The following is a 20,704-nucleotide window of genomic DNA, read 5'->3' on the forward strand; positions in this document are numbered from 1 at the left end:
GGAAGAGCAGGAAATAATAAGAAAATCTGAGTGAGTATGCTTCCCCCCCTTGTGTTAGTGTGGAAGAGAGATGGCAGTTTGAGATTGTGCACTGACTTTAGATAGTTAAACGCCAGGACCCACCTCCACATCAGTCAGACTGCCTTGCTGCTCTGGATGGAAACACCTACTTTAGTACTATGGACCTTACCGCGGGGTTTTACAATATCCCAATGGCAGAGGAAGACAAGAAATACACTACATTCACGACCCCAATGGGTTTGTATGAATATAACAGAATGCCACAAGGCTTGTGCAACAGCCGAGCCTCATTTATGCGCATGATGCTCAGCATATTTGGTGATCTGAACTTCAGCAGTCTCTTATGTTATCTCTATGATTAGCTTGTGTTCACTGCTACTGAAGAGGGAGCTTTAAAAAGACTTGCGGTTGTATTCCAATGGCTTCGCCTCCACAATCTCAAACTGAGCCCTAAAAAGTGCTATTTGATGTGATCCTCAGTCAAATTTCTTGGTTACATCATAGATGGAAATGGTGTAGCTGTGGATTCAGCAAAGATTGAGGTTATAACAAAGATGTCAAAGGCAGACCTGATGGAAAATGATGGCTGTGCGCCATCAGTGAAGAGTATCAAGTCTTTCCTTGGAATGGTATTCTACTACCTACACTTTCCTATAGAGTTGCTCTTCCATAGCTAAGTCACTCTTTGCTCTCACCGCAGGACAAAAAAAGGAAGGGAAAAACTAAGACAAATGCAGGTTCATACAGGAAGCTCAAATCTTCGAATTGGGCTAGCGAATGTGATGCAGCTTTGTCAAACCTTATAGATTGTCTTTTAAACCGTGTTGTTCTCACACACCCATATTTCTCCCTTCCTCTGATTGTCTATAGATGCTTCGCTTGACATGCTCGGCGCTGTACTCGTATTAGCTGGTGAAGATAAAGCAGGCCCCATTGCATTTGCTAGTAAGACTTTAAGCAGTTCTCAGAAGAGATACCCAGCTCACTGGCTAGTGTTTCTGGTTTTGCAATGAGTGTGTGTGTGAAATTTAGCCATTGGTTAAGAGAACATTCATTTACAGTTTGGACAGATAACAACCCTCTCACCTATATCATGATGAAGCCCAAGCTTGACGCTTGCAAGCAGCGATGGGTGTCTAAGCTTGTTCCTTACACATTCGACCTGAAACGCATACCTGGCACTAAAAACACAGTGGCTGATGCTCTCAGCAGCGATCCCTTTGCAACAACAATCAGTCATCGGCTCATCACGGAGCAGTACAGCCACCTTCCGGATGAGGCTGAAGATGTTAAGTGTGATGGCATCTGAGACACTTTCCGCCTAAAGGTCCAGTGTCATCGAGTTAAGGAACTACCACATAGCTTTGTAAGACTTCAAGCTGATCAAATAAAACCTCTGTGAGACGTGGTGACCATTAAGGCTCTCTTGGATGTTCATGACCAGTGGGATTCAGCTGCTGAAACTAGAGTTGTGGAGTTACTACAGTCTGTTCAGAGACTGTTACCACATAGACAAGACTCACTTATTGTATTCACTTTGGAGGAGCTTCAGCGCAGCCAAAAGCTTGATCCAACCATCTCAAAGATTGTGAAATTTGTTTTTCGAAAGAGGCGGCCTTCCATGCGGGAAAGGGCGGGTTTTGATTCAGGAGCTTTGATGTTAATGAGTGGGACAGGCTCAAGATCCAAGATGGTGTTTTCTACTGTGTCACAAGAGATTCCCTTAGTAAATAGAAGAGACATCAGTTTGTTCTGCCTGACAGTTTCAAATCGAAAGAGCTGCATGGTATGCATGACATCGCCAGGCATCAAGGGCAAGCGAGGATTTTAGACGTTTTTTTTGCCCAAGATGGAGTCTGATGTGAAGGAATATGTCAAGTGCTGTCAAAGATGCATCCTGGCAAAAACACCTGAACCCTCAGCCCGAGCTCCGCTTCAGAGTATTAGGACTTCTTTACCAATGGAATGACATTTGCATATAATGCGACGGTACATGAGACCACAGGATATGCCCGTTTCCAGCTCATGTTTGGCCGAATTCCACAGCTCCTTGTGGATGCAATGTTCAAACAGGTGCTGTATGACCCTGTAGTCTTTGGTTATAAAACGTATGTGACAACACTTATGTCACACCTTCATGAAGCAGCAAGGATAGCCCAAACACATCAAAGAACAAGACAAACAAGCCAGGGGATACAACAAGAAAGTGAAAGGCACTTACCTGGACATCGGAGATAGGGTACTCATCGCAAACAAAGGTGTAAGAGGCAAGAATAAGTTGGCCGACAAGTGGGATGCAATAGGGTACACAGTCAAAGACAGAAATCTGCAGACTCACACCTACCAGTTGGAGGACGATAATGGCAACTGCAAAGTTGTGCACTGCAACTTGGTTCTGGACATCAGTTTCTTGCCGTTGACCATTACTGTAAATGAGAAGTGTGACATTGAGTCAGAGGATTGGTCGGGTGCAAGAGACTCTCTGGACTCTTTGGAGCAGGAAAACTCAGAAGAAAGGACAAGTGCATGGGTTAGTTAGCGGACAGTGTGAGTCAGGGAGGACAGTCAGGTCTTACCGAGATGGGCTGCAAGGAGCTGTCTGCAGATAATCTAGACCAGTGTTCTCGCAATGGAAGTGACAACTCTAACAAACACTGACATCAACAGTTTAGCTGCAGAACCCAACACAGAAACCCAGTCCTATTCAGTGAATGTTGATGGTGAGACTGTCACTTCAAGTAGACCCAGTACCTTCCACTGACATTCAGGTGCCCTCAACTAGCATTACTCAGGATGTAGGCACACAAGAACACTCACCTGGCTATAGATCCTTTTTTTTTTAATTGATCCTGTAGTCAGGACACGGGTAGGCAGGGTCAATAGAAGGGTCAATCGACTTATTGAGTCTATGGTTCAGAAGCCTTTCGATTTTAGAGATATGGCCAATTCAATCAGCAAAAGGTCTCAGTCACTCTTGACTTTGTTTTAGATCACATGCAGTTTCATGTCTGATGTTTATGAGACACTAATACTGCTGTATTCGTTTTGTATGTAGTATGTTCATATGGTCTGGGGTGGCAGAAAGTTTGTATGGTGTAAAAGACATCGTAATGACCTAAGAGGGATAAAGGCCTGATCAACCTTGTTTCCTTTCTCAACCTATTTTTGTGGGTTTCTCATAGAAAGTTAAGCTTAGAGCTTTGTAGAATTTATGCCAGGTTTTCATAGTGTGTTTGTGTGGTTTCTGGATGTCCCTGTTTTTTCTGGTGAACTCACATGTGCGGTCTGGATTTTGGTGAACTTAAGAGCGGTGAATGTAACAGGTGTGTTAAAATGCTTTGTAGAAGTGATTTATAATTCACCAAAAATCCATCCTTTTATTTATATTTACATGTTGTCTAGGTATGAACATGTTTTATTGTATATTTTGGTTTTGTATTTTATTTGAGAACTTGTTTTAGTTTTGCGGTCTGTTGTGATGATGTCACACCCTGCTGTTTTGCCTCTTTTGTGATGATGTCACATCCTGTTTAGCGCCACCCTCCTCAGTCTGAGACCGCACTGAAGAAGAGGTGAGTGTTTAACTGTGCTCAGTTCATATCGAGTTAAAACCCGGTAAAAAATGTTAAATGACGGTTAAAACTATACTCTGTGAAGATCATAGACCTTTTAATAACATGTTAACTGTTTGGTTTGAACATTTGACAAGTTTTATTTGATGTACAGCAGTTTGTTTGTAAATGTTTTTTAGGCTAACTTTAAGCTAGAGCATCCGAGTGGCTTCTCATGTGGTCTATTGTATTTTCTCCTATCTATGAAGTTGCTGTACTGAATGTATTTTATTTTGAACAGGTATGTGAGCCCTCTCTTTGTTGTATGTGTATTCTGATTATTGCTATATTATATATATTACAGCTATGTTATATGCTGAAATGGAATTTAATATTTTATTTTTTGTTATTTAAAAATGAATGTCAACGGTCTGAGACCGCACTGAAGGAGAGGTGTGCACGGAGAAGCCTTATCTATGAAGTTGCTGTACTGAATGTATTTTATTTTGAACAGGACTGAAAATAAACATCTTCCAGTTGGCAAGAAAGTCCTTGGTATTCCTCTTTCATCACACAACTCAGAGAACCTGTAGCACAGCGTGGCAAAGCCAGACCAGTTACAGTGGTGCCGTGAGCCTGATACACATCGCTTCAGATCTCTTCATCGTCTTTGTGGTTCCTGGAGCTGTGAATCAACATCAGCTTGGTTGCCAGAGGTTGCTACTATACACATGTTTATGTTCAGTGCACATGTTAATACAGTTACAAAGAAAAGAAAAGTAGTGTTATTAAGAAAAACTGTATTTTATTTTTTATTTAACTTCTGTCTAAAAAGGATTCTAATACCTCAGTAGAAGGTGTGGTAGTAGAACCTGTTCCAGTTGGCAAGAAAATCCTTGGTAAACCTAGGAGAGAACCTGTGGCACACAGTGTGGCAAAGCCAGACCGGTTAAATGGCCATTATCCAACTGTCTTTAAAAACCAGTTCCTCCCACACAGCTTATCCATTTATCACAATGAATGCATTGAAAATGAGAATAAGTCAAACAAAACAACTGGAATTTACTTGGTTTAGTTGAACACCCACTAGAGAAGATGAACTTAACCTAGTAAAGCACTCATGACTTTAAACAAATTGTCCATTTAACGCTCCCTTAAGGTAAGCTGTGAGTCAAGAGGTGAGAGGTAGAGGGTTTAACCTCAAGGCTAAACCTGTCTTTGTCCTTGGGCCAAACACTGTGAGCCTAAATTGCTCCCAGTGGTTGACTTGTCCCCTGGGAATACTTTGGTGGTAATAAAAAATACAAATAAAGGGAGGAGGAAGTTGCGTGTGTGCAGACTGACAGGGGGAGACACTTGGAGGAATGCCAAAATACAGTAAGAAATCCATTCAACTCTGACCTAAACAGCAAAATAATAATTTTGCCATCAAAAGCCTGGTGTCAGTGTTGTTTTTGTAGTTTTATAGTAGGAAACTAATGTTGAGGTGTCTCGAAAGCAAAAAAAAAAAATTGCTTCAATGTCACTAATAGGTTTTGTCAGAAATAGCCGTTTTTTATCAGCTTTTTGTCACAAACTGGCAATTTGTGTGAAACTTGCCTCTATTCAACTGCTGATTACGAAAGAACGACACAAGCTAGAAACAAACAAACAAAAAAATTCTGAAGAAACTAGAGAGTGTACTCTTTCAGAATCTGGCAATATGGGGTTGGCTGCTCTGAAAAGGGCTGGCAGTGAATGAGTTAAAGTTATCATCCTGTCTTGACCATTTTCAGCACAGCCCGGTCCATCCTGTTTGAAAGTAGCCTTAGACGAAAAGGCTGGAAGTTCCAGTTCTGAGAGATTTCTGGAATTTTCTTCAGCATGGCTATTGCAATAACAAAACATGTATTGCTGTCTTAAAAAGATGGCACTTCCTGTAGTGTTGACCTTTGACAGCATGTGCAGACAAGGTGCACTGACATCTTCACATTAAATGAGCAAAATGCTCATTTAAATAGGGCTGTCTGCACCACTTCTGCACACACGCTAATCATTGCTGCAATCTTAGTGAAGTCATCGCAGCAGGTGAGGAAATTGCGTCACCAAAGGATTTAGGGAAGCAACTAGTTTACCACCCTTTAGTTCAGATCTTAGTGAAACCGCCCATCAGTGTTATGTATGCTGCTGATAGCTGTAGTTGTAACATAGTGGAGTCTCCTCAGGCAGAGACCTTGGTGAATGCTATCAGTCGACAATGGTCTGCTTAGAGCAGTCTGGCCAGAACTGACCAGGAGAGAGATCTGTATCTACATATCAATACTTACATATTCACACACACACACACACACACACACACACACACACACACACACACACACACACACACACACACACACACACACACACACACACAGCTGCTTCCTATGACATCAAACTCTTTTATTTTCTTAATCTGACAAGCATTGAAGACCAAATGTTTACCAGTTTTTGAGCCAACACTACAACATATCAAAGTTTCTCCAGTGGATCTACCATCTGCCTCAAGAGAAATGCCAACTCCCCATTCAGATAAACCCTAACTCTATATCAAGCAAAGTTTAAAGACTTGGGAGTCTAAGAAGTTAGTTTCATGATGTTATGACTTATTATATTACGAAGAATCAAGTTATTTCAACAAAGGTTACAATTGCATCATAATGCATATTGTGGGTGACCGTAGACCAGTGGTAGTGGGTCATCCAATAGCAAATGGGTTTGGGGTTCGAATCCCGCTCTATCCAAGGCAATGTCGTTGTGTCCTTGGGCGAGACCCAAGAACACATTGAATTGCATGAGTGTGTGTATATACTGTATATATAAAGACTGGTGTGAATGAATAATGGTGTCTGTAACACGCTTTGAGACTCCTTGAAAAGAGCGCGATATAAATCTAAACCATTATTATTTTTATGTGCTTTTATTTTATTGAGTAGACTCAACTATGACATATGGGTGTGATTTTTCTGGTTGAAGAATTAAGTAGAAGAAGTAGAATATTTTTTTTATTTTAAAGATATAAGTTGGTTTGCTTTCTCACTTTTCTGCTAAAGTTATGTGTTTGCTGGTGTTTCAAAGTAAGTAAACTTTACTTATAGAGCACATTTTACAGACAGAGGTCACAAAGGGCTTTACATCAAATTAAGCAAAAAACAACAACAAACACACGACAACATAAAAAATGTTGAGATAAAATTGCTTATTTACATTATTCATAAGCCTGTGCTGTATCGCATTCACTACAAGCTCCCTCCATAACTTGGCCCCTGCCTACCTCACTGACCTCCTCAAACAACACCCGCCACCTCCGCTCTGCCTACACCCACCTCCTTACACCCATCAACTGCACTAAGCACCAAACCTTGGGAGACCGAGCCTTTGCTGCCGTTTTTATTTTATCTGTATTCTGTAAAGCGACTTTGAGTCCCCATAAAAGTGCTATATAGAATCGATGTATTATTATTATTATTGGTCTTCAACGCTTGTCAGATTAAGAAAACAAAAGAGTTTGATGTCATAAGAAGCAGGTGTGTGTGCGTGCGTGCGTGCGAGCGTGCGTGCGAGCGAGTGTGTGAGAATATGTAAGTATTGATATGTAGATATATATATAGATCTCTCTCCTGGTCAGTAAATAAGCAATGTGTTGTAAAATATATTAAATAAGCAAATGTGCTTCATATACCCATTTATGTTTTAATTTAGGCTGTATTATAATTCAGGAATTAGGGCTGAAGGATATGTCAAGATTCAAGATGTATCGAGTTTTCTATTTTGGCGATATAGAAAACTACAATATCACATACTGTATATCGATATATATCGTATTTTGTATAAAAATACTTACTTTAGGAGTCGCTGCTTTTACGTCTCAGAACAGCATGTAAAGCACAGTTAGATAGATCAATGAGTGCGTCCTAAATAACCCAGACCTTCCTCGTAACAAGCTACACTCCAAAACTCACTCACACATGCTGTCCTTTACATGTGAAAAAGCCAAAAGTGGCACTTATTGTGCAGCTGTTTGTTAACAAATTAGCCTATGTAGCATTTTGCATCAGCAAATTTATCCCAGATTTGTCTTTCTGGTCCGACTTAAAATGAAATTATCAACATTTATATTATATATCACCATTTTGAGAAAATATGAGATATGACTTTTGGTCCATATTGCTCAGCCCAGTATGAATGTTCACAGCACGGCCTTTGGTTGACAAGTGGCTATTATAGATTTCCTGTACACTTGTCTTAAAATATAAGAGATACTGGAGCTTGGTTGGGGTGGTGTGTCAGCCACATTTTATTGTATCAATGACCTGTTTGCGTTAAAATCACTACATGCTGTAAAATCACTTTACTGCTGTAATTATATATTACTGTAGGCTACTTAAGAGTTTAACTTAATAATTACAATAATATTATGGTCTAAAGCAACATCAAATGCAGTTTGTTTTGTTTTGGTTTTTTTATCAAGGGTCATGAAACTTGTGTTGCCGGCTGGTTGGCTCCCCACACTACATAAAGTGGACCGGTCTGTCAATGACTCCCGGGCCACATTCCCCCCCAGTCCACACCTGCATATATCCATCTCTGCGCACAGCAACCCTCTTTTTCTCTCTCTATCACTCAGATTTCATGAATTGCATTGCTTCCCCTGCATTCATTTATTTGCATTTCCTCCTCCCAAATTTTTGGTCCCCCTGGGAGATCCGCCTACTATGCATATTCATCAGAGGGAAACGCGCTAAATGGAATGAAAGCGCATTCTAACGCACTGAAGACGCGCAGTCCTGATTCCCTGGGCTTTGTACTCCTTATTGGCAAGTGGAATGATGTTTCCCCTCAAACATTTTGAGAGAAAGCCTTCATCGAAGAAGCATGCAGCTGCTCTATCAGGTGCATTTCTGAGAGGTCAATATGAGAACAAGTTAGGGTCATTGCTGAACAGCAGGTAGATCCAGTTTTGAGTGAGTGCTGGGGGTTTTTCTTGCTGCGGGAAAATTGTTTAGGCAAGGCAAAGGCTTTACATGATCAAAAAGTGCAACAGAAAACATTCAACAGCTTAAAAATCTATAAGAAAATTAAAGTGAATAAAAAAAAAAAAAAAAAAAAGTAAAATCATTTAAAATCAACAAACACATTACATCAACAACATGACCAAAATCTCCCTCTCAATCATACGCGGTAGAGAAAAAAAGTGCCTTTAACTTTGATTTAAAAATGTTCACATTAGATGCTGACATCACCTCTGCTGGCAGTTTGTTCCACTTCTTTGCAGCATAACAACTAAAAGCAGCATCACCATGTTTACTGTGAGCTCTGGGCTCCACTATCTGACCTGTGTCCATAGATCTGAGAGACCTGCTGGGTTCATACCTGACTAACATGTCACTGATGTATTCTGGACCAAACCCATTCATAGATTTATACACCAGCAGCAGAACTTTAAAGTCTATTATGAGGCTGACTGGGAGCCAGTGTAAAGACTTTAAAATTGGAGTAATGTGTTCTGACCTCTTTGTTCTGGTTAAGACCTGAGCTGCAGCGTTCTGAACCAGCTGTAGCTGTTTGATGCTCTTTTGGGGGATTCCTGTCAGAAGACCATTACAATAGTCCAGTCTGCTGGAGATAAAAGCATGGACCAGTTTCTCCTGATCTTTCTGAGTCATTAAACCTTTCACTCTGGAGATGTTTACCTTGCATTAGTTGTCAGTCATATTTTAAACCTCTTCTTCTGGCTTTGAGTCATTGCTGTACCTTTAATTTGGCCTTGTGTATCTTGGCAATTACTGACGGACCGTCAATTTTTTTTGCCAACTCAAACTTGTCCTCTTTATCGAAGCATTACTACTTTGCTATTTTCAGCTATTACTTGAATATTTATTGTATAAATTATGGTGTAAACAACAATATTATATATATTTATTGTTTGTCCTGAAGAAGTGAATTAATTTCAAAGTAATTGGTTTGTTACTTAACTATAGTTACATGCAGCGATGGTGCCAAATGTGTTGAGTTCCCATAATTTGACTCTTCATTATTCAGCCCAACACAACTTGCTCTGCAGCAACAGCATCTCTTACAGGAGGAAGTCCTTTGTTTTTTTTCAATTTGTGCTGCATGCTTGTAAATCCCCCCCCCCCCCCCTCCCCAGTTTAAAAAGAGCCAACAGGTAAAAAACTGCCATTGCTTTACCTCAGTCTGTTTGGAGCACAAATGCCTCACAGAACATAACGGCACATCTAAACGAAGGGATCTCACTCATCTTTTTTGCTTTTTTGGCACCACCCCCCAGTGTAACCTGCAGGTAAGATAAGAAACTATTAATATTAAAGTGAAACTGTTTTCTACTTGTATATGAGGATAAAAAGTTCTCAAAAGCCTTTTTTTTTTTGCAGGTTTCAAAATTGTTTTCTTTAAATGCTGATTATCTTTTTACATGATTAGACGTCTTATTGTTTTAATTGTGATGTAATTTTTTTAAAAATTGGTAAAACCACACCTAAGAATCTTATGATTGTGAATACCAACACACCTGTATTTAACAGTGTAATGGTTTTCCTTCAACAGCAATTCTAATCTTGCCAAAGTCTTATTTTGGTTTATTTTGAGCAGATGTTTGATGACTTTGCAAAGATTTAATGTCGTCTGCATCCTCAGGGCACTTAAGGTGTGGCCACGAGAATCCTTAGATTCCCAGATAGATATTATTGGTGTTACATATTGTTCTGTTGATGTGTGTATTCCCACACTATACCAATTCAGACTGGCAAAGAACCAAACATTAGACCTTGAATGAATATAAAGATGTACAAACTGCTTGACTACCAGTTTGAGATGTATTAACAGATTTAACTTTAGAATAACGATAAAAAATATCTAATACAACTGCAAAAATCAGTCACCAACTAAGTTCAACATCATCGACAAAAGTGGTGCCAAACTTATTTTGCTTCAGGAACCGTAAACGACCCATCTCGAACGGGCCTGACAACAAAATCACCAAAGTTAAGATTGTTTTTAGGTTTTGTTGCTTAAATACAAAATGTATTGAACTTCAAAGTTGTAGCTAAATACTGGTAAATTAATTTGATTTTATGAATTCAGGTACAACTGAGTCACTTAATACATATTTGAGGTTTACACAAGTCACTTGATTTACATGAATGGCACAGGTCTACTATCCAGGTCCTCCACCAGGGACCCTCAACCAAAGCGTTTGTCCTGAGTGTTTTTATTGACTCTGCTATCCTGATTTTTCAACTGGTTTCAGGGTAGGACTCTGCTACGTCATTCGAGTCCTCAGGGTTTCCATGGAGTACTATACAAAGTTTTTTTTTAATATGATAGTACTTCTGCTGAGACAATTCCAAATTCAGGAAGTCTCTTCCTTGGGTCCTTCCTCGGGATCATTTAAAACCTGATTCCTGGTTATATTCTATCAGATCTCTAGGGCTACGCAATATCTTTATTTTTTTCTCAAAACCATGACACTCAATATAAAACAAAGACAACAATCTCAATGTCATGTAACAATTAACAGGGTGTAGGTAGTATTGATACTTTTTCAAATGAGCATCATACCCGGATACAAAGGTTCAGTATCGATACAATTTATATATGTATTTTTTGTATCTATATTTTTGACAACCCACTCTGATTTGTACTTGGCAGCAACAGCCTCTCAAAGCATTTATAGGGTCTGAATAAGGTAGACAAGGGATTTGTGAGTCCTGATTCAGTCCAAAGATGCAACTCGAACTCATGAACCAACCAGCTCTAGTTGTAGTGTTGGGTATGTTGCATAGCACATGATGTCATTTAAACCATTCACCTAATGTATAGCCTTATCTTCTCTAGATATGGACAACCGACTGATCATCACAATCTTTTTTGTGACGTTGTCGTCAGCCGTCATTGCCGCCAAGGGTCAAAAAAGTATGTTATTACACAACATGTCTCACAAACATCATCATCAGCACACACATACAGTAGACCACTAACAAAATCACATCCCTCTAGATTATACAATAACTTTGTTTGAAATATTTTATTACCTATTACCTATTCAAATTATCAACATAACCTGTTTTGGTGTATTCAATTGGCAGCACTTGGAACAACAGCAACTCCAACCATTGGATATGAGACGACTACGGAAAAGAACATTATTGTATCACCAACGGCAGCAGAGAATGAAGAAGTAACTCCAACTGATACAGGAAATGCGATGGTAACCACAACATTGGCAATGATAGAAACAGTATCACCAACATTGGCAATGAAAGAAACCACACCAACATTGGCAATGAAGGAAACAATGGCAACATTGGCAATGAACACTACCAATAAATGACACGGTCACACCAACATTACCGATAATTGAAATGGCAACACTAACGTTACCGATAAATGACATGGTCACACCAACACTACCGATATATGACAAGGTCATGACACAGTTTTGGTCTTTTCAATGGTAAAGGCAGCCTGGTCTTTACACTCTACATTCCCACTCTCACCTGAATGCATTTCCTCTCAATTGCAGACCCCAGTGGATCGCACTGGCTGTTCAACAGACCGGATCTGTCTGGCTGAGCCTTCCGACTGTAACCCTAATGCATCATCACAATGTATCTTTGCATCGGCCAGGCAGACTGTGGGTCAAAACTTTGAATTAATTCTCTCGGGAGAGACAGTTGGCTACATTGCTGCCACCCTGTCAACAGACACTCTACTGGTAAGTTTACAAGCTCGGAGTTCCATCAACAAATTATCCATATTTAAGTTAGAATAAGGCTAAAATAAGCCTGTATAACTTACAATTTTAAAATCTGTATCGCAGGGAGGTAACGACACAACCTATGTGTGTGCAAGGGGCAAAGGAGATGTCATTCACTTCTTTACTGCTTTGCTTGACAATAACCAGCTCATCTTGACCAATGTAAGTTCAACTTACTTTGCATTTTAAAAACTATTCACAATTCCTAATTGATCATGCATTGCATGGTTGTGCATTGCAAGCATTTAACAGCAATATCTGCAGCAGTTGGCGATTGTAACTTGCCAACATTAGCTTAATCGTAATTGTACCTAAACAAACAAAAGTTTGCTTATTGTGAATATCTGAGTAAAGAACAGATACTGGCTTGAAAAAGCATCAAAATGTAATCTCTTATTTAAAAACACATTTTTAAAATCATGAAATTTTGTGATCAAATAAACACACTCTTGCAATACCACTAGGTACCACAAGATGGTGTAGTAGAACTTACCAGTAATGAAATCTGTAAACAAAAGTGTATCTGATACTTCTTCAACCTAGAAAAACTAGTCGAATAGCTCAAATTATGAGCTATTCGACTATTCCGATTTTTTTTGTCGTTATTTAACTGGTGACGTAAAGAACAATGTCAATGTTGTTGCCCATCTTTTGGTAGAGCTAAAAAAGGAGATCAAAATAACAATGTTTTCATACCGGTACATGCGACATACAAATAAACGCTAAATATCTCAATTGATTATCCATCTATGAACGTTCTGAAAACATTTTAAGTGAGAAAATGACCAAGTAGAATATCAACATGTGGGCATTTGATCCATAAATCTCTCAGAAACATATTTAATTCTGCCATTTTAAAGCTTTTCAGAGACCCTCCATTGTAGTACTGACAAAAACTTGGGTTAACTTCAAAATAAAAGCCCTATTTACAAAATAGTTAAAAAAAAAACTAATGGAAGACAAGAAGAGAAGCTTTTATTTTGAAAAAAGGTCATTTGATTTTTTAGCTTGAAACCAGTCCCAGGTACATTTTACGTTCCGCCCACAATGCAAAAAATGTATACAACTAGGTATTTCTTGCTTACTTAATCTTTTCATGCTATCTAATGTGAACGCACTACATACTAACTTTACCGTTAGACTTAGTATGAGTCGTACATTAGTATGCGATTTCAAACACAGCTAGGGTATATAAAATGGTTGGAGGAACTAGAATCATTGATGGAGCACCAATCAGCAGTTGATAATTTGGAGCTTTTTGTTCTCTTCTAAAGTCGACTGCTACAACTGTGAGAGGCCGCACAAATGGAACCAGGTTGGAGTGCGCTTTTAACGCCTCAATACCCGACTACTCATCATCCTTAAAACAGATTCGGGCAAGCAGCTTGTCAGGCATGATCAGCACTGGACATTTCGACCCCGGTAAGATACGACTTGCCATAGCTTCTTTCAAACAAAACAATTTATTTGTGTTTATGATGTGTTGACCACGTGTGGTCTGCCTCTTTCAGTCAGCGGTGCACTGGGAACCCCCACCGCAAGGATGATGTCTAATGTTGTAAACCTAATGGACCCTACCAGCAACACCACCAATTTCAATTCCAACATCACCACCACTTTGTCTAGTTTCTCCACCGTCCTCCATCATTCCCTGATTCAAGGTAAGCTGAAGATAACTCAGCCGTATTCATTATCCAGAAATGCTCTTATTTCGAAATAATAATAATAATAATAACAGTGTCTGACTTTTGTTGCTATGTCTTTTTCCGCAGCTCTGCTGGTGCCCCTGGTCATCATAAGTCTGGCCCTGGTATGAGGGAACCCCCCAAATAACTGCGATACTGATTAGGAACTACAAAAGGGGTCACCGGATGTTTAGCATACTAAGTTTGGTTTAATGTTGCAATGATTCAGGTCGGGTGATTGGTAGTATGAATATCTGAATTTTACTTTTAAAAAAAACAAAACTAAAAAAACTTCTTAGAGTTGAAGGAATGATTTCTCTTATGAAGATGACATTTATCCGCTAAATGTCCGAAATTAAATTCATTATTTACTCACACTCAGACTATTTAAACTACTATGAATGTTATTCACTTGTTGAAAGTATTGGGTTAATCGTTGACTTACTGCGGTTTGATAATGTTCCTGATAACAATACAATTTAAATGTATTTTTTTTTCTTTTATCGACCCTCAATGATGGAAAGTTGGCAGATGAAGGAACTGCGTTGAGCTGCAGCTATGCTATGCTAATATATATATATTTATATATTTATATGCGCTAAACGAGTGCTTCTCAAACTTTTCATGTTGCACCCCCTACCCCCAGCGCAACAAAATTGGTACAAAATGTAACCTGTAACTCTTGAAAGTAGCATAAAATTTATAACCGCATACATTATAACAGTAATAACGAAGTACTTTGAGTGCGAAGAAAAGAATAGTTTTAATATTTTCTGGCTCAATGTTTAGCAAGGCTGTTCTTTCACCCTCCCCCCACAGTTTGGGAAGCATTGCGCTAAGCTAACATATAACATCAAAAAGTAAAATTAAGTTGTATTTTGAGCTAAAACAAAACAGTTAATGGTGAACACGTACTTAACTATGTATGTTTCCTTTCTTTGGTGTTTGTTCTTTTATTCTTTTATTTGAAGTATTTCTTTAGCGGCTGTAACACAAGAAATTTCTCTCTGGGATAATAAAGTATTTTTCATTCTGATTCTGATTTATTTTTTTTTTTTCTTAATCACATGCCGTCTCGAGTGCCGAGGTTACAAACGATTAAGTAGCTATAAAGAGAAGATGAGAACAATAGGTGTGGGAATGTTATGAACACCATAACAGGTAAAATCTGTTGGTGTCCACCCACACCATAGACTGTAAAAAGAATGGACGGGACATCCCCCCGGGAAAGTGAAGCTTATACTTTTAGAACTCCCCCTGCTGACTGGCTGCAGTATAGGTCATAAACCCCGCCTCCTCAATGTTAACGGATGGATGTGGGTCAAACTTGTTCAAACTTAAACTCTGTTGTGATCATTTGTCATTATCACCCTACATTGTGTTAAATTACTAATTTTTCTGTGAAGTTTGTTTTAAATAAGTTGTTTGAGGTTGAAAAATGGGATTTGACGCCATATATGATGATGGTTGACAGCCGCGGATCTTGCGTAGCTCTCTTTGTGAAAACCATAGTTACATTGTGAAGGAAAACCGACACGCGATTAAACTTTTCCGTCCAGTTTTCTTTTGTCTTTTTTGAGCAACTAGTACTAGCGCTAACCTCTATTATCTAATCTGAACAACACGTTGGTAGAATTTCCAGTAGGAAAGATACTTAAGTTCTTGGCGTAGCTGGGCTTACTAAGTCATCAGGGCAGTACATTAAATGGGCGGGGCATGTTATCAGGGCTCCTCCCGCCAGACCCTACTGTGCAGACTCTGGCTCCAAATGAGGTCAAATTTGCAAGATGGCAGCGCCCCTAAATGCTGAATTCTTCTTCTTATTCTTCTTTTGAGGGTTTTATGCCAGTTGTCAAACTTAAAAAGTGCATTACTGATTCTAGATGGGGCAGAATTTAAGAGGACCAAAACTTGCAAAAATAAATAAAGTAAATAATCCTCCCCCACTTTTACACTGTACAACGAGCTCTTCAAAGTCTGATATTTATTGTTAAGCAATAGCATTTTCTTTTCTGAAAACTAACTTGGCTTTAAAGGTGCAGTACGCAACGCTAATATCCCTCTCTCCCCCTCCCTCCCCGCTGCTCTCTTGCCCTGCCTGCAAACTTTCCAAAGTCCCTTCCTCTGAGGAGCAAAAAAGCTAACGTTAGTCCGACAGCAACATCACAGTAATATAACATGCTCTGTTAAAAGCATATTACTGTGACAACACAGTGTCACTTAAGACTGTTTTATGCTTGACGCATCGGCGAGGTCCGTACGGCTCCGTGCGTACAAATGACGTAATTTTTGCAGCCACCCCCCCCGCCCCCGGCAACATTTCCCCGTAGAGCGCCTCCACATTTTTCTAACTACGCGGAAGATCATGGCTGCCTTCGGCCTCTTCAGATGTATCCTCAATCTCCTCATTTGTGGAACCACAGACTCTTACTTTTAGTGGTGGTAAGTGTTTTTATTGTTGATCTTGACTTATATCATAGGTAGACAACTTTTATCACAGTTGGGCCACAAAAATGCGTTTGTTTGATCGGAGGGTCATATGGTCAACTTTAATGTTAGCATTTAAAATAATGAGTGATCTGAGTATTAATACAGGAAAGAACAAAGAGTTTTATAGTTATTTTGTGTATTTCTCTCATTCTGTGTGTGTTTGTCGTTGTCTTGCTCGCCGTGAGGCATTTTCTACTATATGTTTTTGGAGTAATTTTTTTGTGTATTTCTGTTCTCTTGCTTTTTTGTTAGTGCTGTGGGTTTGCTGAGGTTTTTTTCACGTTTTTCTTGTCATTTGGTGTGCTTTTGTTGTCATTTTCTGTAATTTTCTATATTTTTCTGAGTAATTTTGTGTATTACTGTTGTCGTTTCGTTCATTTTTGTATTAGTTCTGTGTGTTTTTGGTGTATTTTCTGTTTCTCTGGTCTTTTACTGTATTTCCCTGCAATGTGGTAATTCTATTTTGTTTTTATTATTACTATTTATTCTTGCTCATGTTTTGTGAATTTAAAATTTTTTTTAAATTAGACCGAGGGCCGGAAGTGGCCCCCGGGCTGCCAGTTGCCTGACTTACTACTTTGTATCACAACCCCCTTGTTTTCTGCATGTGTGTATATTATTTGGATAAAATTATTTTATATATATTTATATATATATAGTGTGTATAATGATTAGTGTTGTTCCATTATTGTGTATAATTACTATTATTAGTGTTGTTTCATTATTATTATTATTTCTTTATATGCCGCTCAGTGCCTTCCTAATTAACCCTCTGGGAAAAATAAAGTTTTTTTCTGATTCTGATCACTTCTGCCGCACTACTCAGGTAAAAGGAGTTCCTCAAGGAGTGTGTCTCCAGGACCAGAGCTGAAGAAGAGAGATGCTGACCTGCTTGACAAAAGATGAGTAGATATTGAGAAAGTGAGAGCCAACATTAAGGACACAGCACACACAAGGTTTGGCTGTGTTGTTGCTGATATGCTGGGATCCATCCCAGCACACAAAGTTGAGACAGTCAAACATACAATCTACCATGTGCTGTATGAGAATATAGAATACAGGTCACAAATTAGTGCAATTCTTTTTTAGCATATTTTATTTATTTTTTTACAGTGTGTTGCAATAAAAACAGTTTTGTATTTTAAATTCACTGCAGTCCTGTATTTTCTTCATTCCTGCTCAGCATACCTTCTGATTACATTCTCCTGCCAGGGAACAAGTCCCTGTGGTGTCAGGAAGAATGACTTGAGATCATGAGCTGAGAGTGCTTTGCTGAGACGGCTAATGTCCAACAAGTTGTTGTGGCCTGCTACCACTGCCCTCCACTCTCAACTCACAGGATCACCCCCGTGTGTGTAGAGGAGTCTGTGAACCTGGGAGGGATGAAACTGGTTGCCGGGGAGTTGGCAGCATCTGTGCTGCTTAAATGTGTGCAGGGCTACACAGGTCTTCAGTTTTCTGTGGGTGGAATTCCATCGATCGTCCCAGGATTCACCATTGTGCTACCAGTATGCCAAAGCTGTTCTCTATCACCCTCCTGGCATGTACGTGGCAGTAGTTGTAGATTTGCTGGGCATCTCTGAGGTTTTTCCTGTAAGTGCAATGAGATGAGGATGAGATGATATGTTCTTTGTTTATCCCACAAGGGGGAATTTGCAGAGTTTCAGCAGCAGAAAAATAGAAATATTTTATTGTTTATTGTTTGCTGTGTAATGTGGTGGTGAGCATTTTAAAGTATAATGCTAAGAAAAGTCATGGTGTCCTCTTCTGTCTACGCGTACCTATATGTTTTCTCTGAGATAAGTGGTCACGTGACCAGGTATGTCACGTTCTGTGACGTGTAATTGCGGAAAAAGTGTTTTCCACGCCGCTTTTGCTATACATTTCAATATTGGAACATCTGAAATACCTCCTCGTGAAAGTGTAAAAACTTTTTAGCGATACTTGAGTGTTTTTCTCCGGAATTCAGGTGTTTCCATTACCATTCCGAGGCCAAAGGAAACCCAGCATGTGATCCATATGAACAAATGACTTTCAGTTCTCTTAGATTATTATTTTTTTTCTGGAAACAACAATGAAACGTTCAAAGGATTGCTACATACAGTATGTCCATGCTTTAAAGCCTTTTAAGTTACAGCTTTCATAACAGACGTCTACTGGGGCAAACCTACTGGCAGAAAGTCATTAAGGTTGTAGATAAGGTTTGTTCCTTTGAAGGAGATGATGACACACCACCATGGTTATTGGTAATTATGCTGCTGGGAGCCGTCACGTGTATCATCAACGTGTTATAGTTCTTTCCCTGCACTTTATTTTTTTCTGAAGGTTTCATTTTTTCTTTACTTCCTTTCTTACAACACATGCTTTTCTTTTCTTTTCTTTTTTTTATTTCCTACTGCGGGGAACATCCCTACAGGTATTTCTTTATCTAAACTCTTTTTTTTTTGGTTGGAAAATAAAAAAGTAGGTTTGTGGGAGTCATCTGTCACAAACTTGTAAGGCGAAGGCAGAATTATGAGAGCTGATTGTCTGACTAAGGGAGGATGTGCAGTCTGCAGATCCTCCATCGGAAAACTGGAATGAAACTCGAGCAATAGCCATCTTGCGTGATTACCCAGAGCTTCCTCCTTTTCATCCACACACACACACACACACACAGGCAATATATTAAAGTGCATGCTGTAAAATACACACCAAAGCGCTGCTAAATCCTCTCTCGGGGGCATCAATCAGGCTGCGGTGACTCACACAGTGAAGCGGAATGACTGTAATAGCCGACCAAAGCGCTTCCACATCCCAGGCCCACTCCTGACCTTTTTATGCCACTTAAATGATGGTCAGCACTATCACACCTTGGGATAGATTATTCCCTCACTTCAATGGGCACCTGGGCCTCATCACTGCAGCTCTGATTTCTTGGCTTTGCACCCAATCGTTTCACCTCAGTTGGCACCACAGGGATGATAGCAATGCATCAAAGGAGCTCAGGGGATGGCACCGCAGGGAGATGCCTTTGTTACCGGATCAGCATATATCCACTATCAGCAGTCGCCATCTCACAGAGTTATGTAATGTCTGGCAAGGGTTGATAGACAGGTGGGAGATATTTATTTATTTATGGTGACATCTGAGTAAATACATTGATGTGTATACAAATTCTTGAAGTGTTTTGTTTTTATTGCTGCATGGAATTGTTCACAGAATAGTTCCTAAACTGTCAAAAATAAATTCCTGACTTGTCTTGGTTTTGTTAAGAATAATAATATTTATTTTATTATTTATTTTATAATATTAACATCCTCATTTTCTTTTTTTTTGGTTGGACATTCAAGCTATTTTCTCACGTTGCCTGTAGTTTAGCTTAAAAGCATATTTATTGAAGTTAATGTACATATGATCAGCTAATTGTGTTTTTTGGTAGTTTTTTTGTTGCATTTTTTCACATCCACATTATCATATTTTTTCCCTTTTAATCCTATGAGATTTTTTTGTTTAATTTTAGCATTTTCAAATATTTTAGTTGGTGGATTATTATACGCCTGAAGTAAAACCTTGGTTTAACTTGATTTTAAGGGAATTATTTCATTAATAGTCAAATCTTGTCTCTAGAATTTAATAAGTTTTAATACGTTTTATGAAAATCAATTAAATTTACCAATTAGACACAATCAAAAAAAATAAATAAATAAATAACTTCTCATAATCTAATAATGCCAATGCAAATAACATAAAGAATGACTGTATTTTCAACCATGACACTCATTGGTTGTTGATTGAAGTCTAGTGCAACTTTTTTTAGTTGAGGTTTAGTTTGGTTTCACGTCCTGTTTAGATTTACTTAAAGCTGATATTCAGAGTTTCTGAGAAATTTAGGTTTATGTTTCATTCATTTGAAATGCAAAAAAATACCTGACTAGTCTCTTACTATGGTCTACTGCTGGTGGTCATTCATATACATTATATATACATGTATATAAGTCCCGCCTTCATCCTATAGACCCCTACACAAATGGCAATGATCAGCCAATAGGCTTCGACATCCTGTTTTTGAGACTGTCAATCAAAGTGAATGCAGAACTCTGCAGGGAAACAAAGCCACACGTCCCAACAGCAAACAGTTAAATATGATTTTGGCTCTTACCTGACTCATAGACCTATAT

At 38.9% G+C, this 20,704-nt stretch overlaps 1 protein-coding gene across 3 annotated transcripts; it reads left to right on the forward strand.

Moving 5' to 3' along the window:
• On the forward strand, positions 1-14,554 carry LOC114480488 (putative ferric-chelate reductase 1). Of its 3 annotated transcripts, none has more exons than XM_028474671.1 (9): positions 1-30; positions 4,087-4,288; positions 11,448-11,525; positions 11,699-11,820; positions 12,136-12,327; positions 12,433-12,531; positions 13,644-13,791; positions 13,881-14,030; positions 14,142-14,554. In XM_028474671.1, the coding sequence occupies exons 3-9, from the start codon at positions 11,450-11,452 to the stop codon at positions 14,183-14,185; spliced, it is 831 nt and encodes a 276-aa protein (XP_028330472.1). In that variant the 5' UTR covers positions 1-30; positions 4,087-4,288; positions 11,448-11,449; the 3' UTR covers positions 14,186-14,554. The 3 variants fall into 3 exon arrangements, with proteins under 3 accessions (XP_028330472.1, XP_028330471.1, XP_028330470.1); XM_028474670.1 differs by lacking the exon at positions 1-30 and adding an exon at positions 3,568-3,593; XM_028474669.1 differs by lacking the exon at positions 1-30 and adding an exon at positions 4,012-4,025.
• The last annotated feature ends 6,150 nt before the right edge of the window (positions 14,555-20,704 follow it).

Source organism: Gouania willdenowi, chromosome 18 (genome assembly GCF_900634775.1).
Source record: "Gouania willdenowi chromosome 18, fGouWil2.1, whole genome shotgun sequence".
NCBI lineage: Eukaryota > Metazoa > Chordata > Actinopteri > Blenniiformes > Gobiesocidae > Gouania > Gouania willdenowi.

What these genes read in the sequence shown, in the direction of transcription:
- LOC114480488 (XM_028474671.1), top strand. Translation starts at nt 11,450, where the DNA reads ATGGACAACCGACTGATCATCACAATCTTTTTTGTGACGTTGTCGTCA. An exon ending in TGCCGCCAAGGGTCAAAAAA is followed by an intron (nt 11,526 to 11,698) that starts GTATGTTATTAC and finishes TTCAATTGGCAG; the next exon opens with CACTTGGAACAACAGCAACT. An exon ending in CACTGGACATTTCGACCCCG is followed by an intron (nt 13,792 to 13,880) that starts GTAAGATACGAC and finishes TGCCTCTTTCAG; the next exon opens with TCAGCGGTGCACTGGGAACC.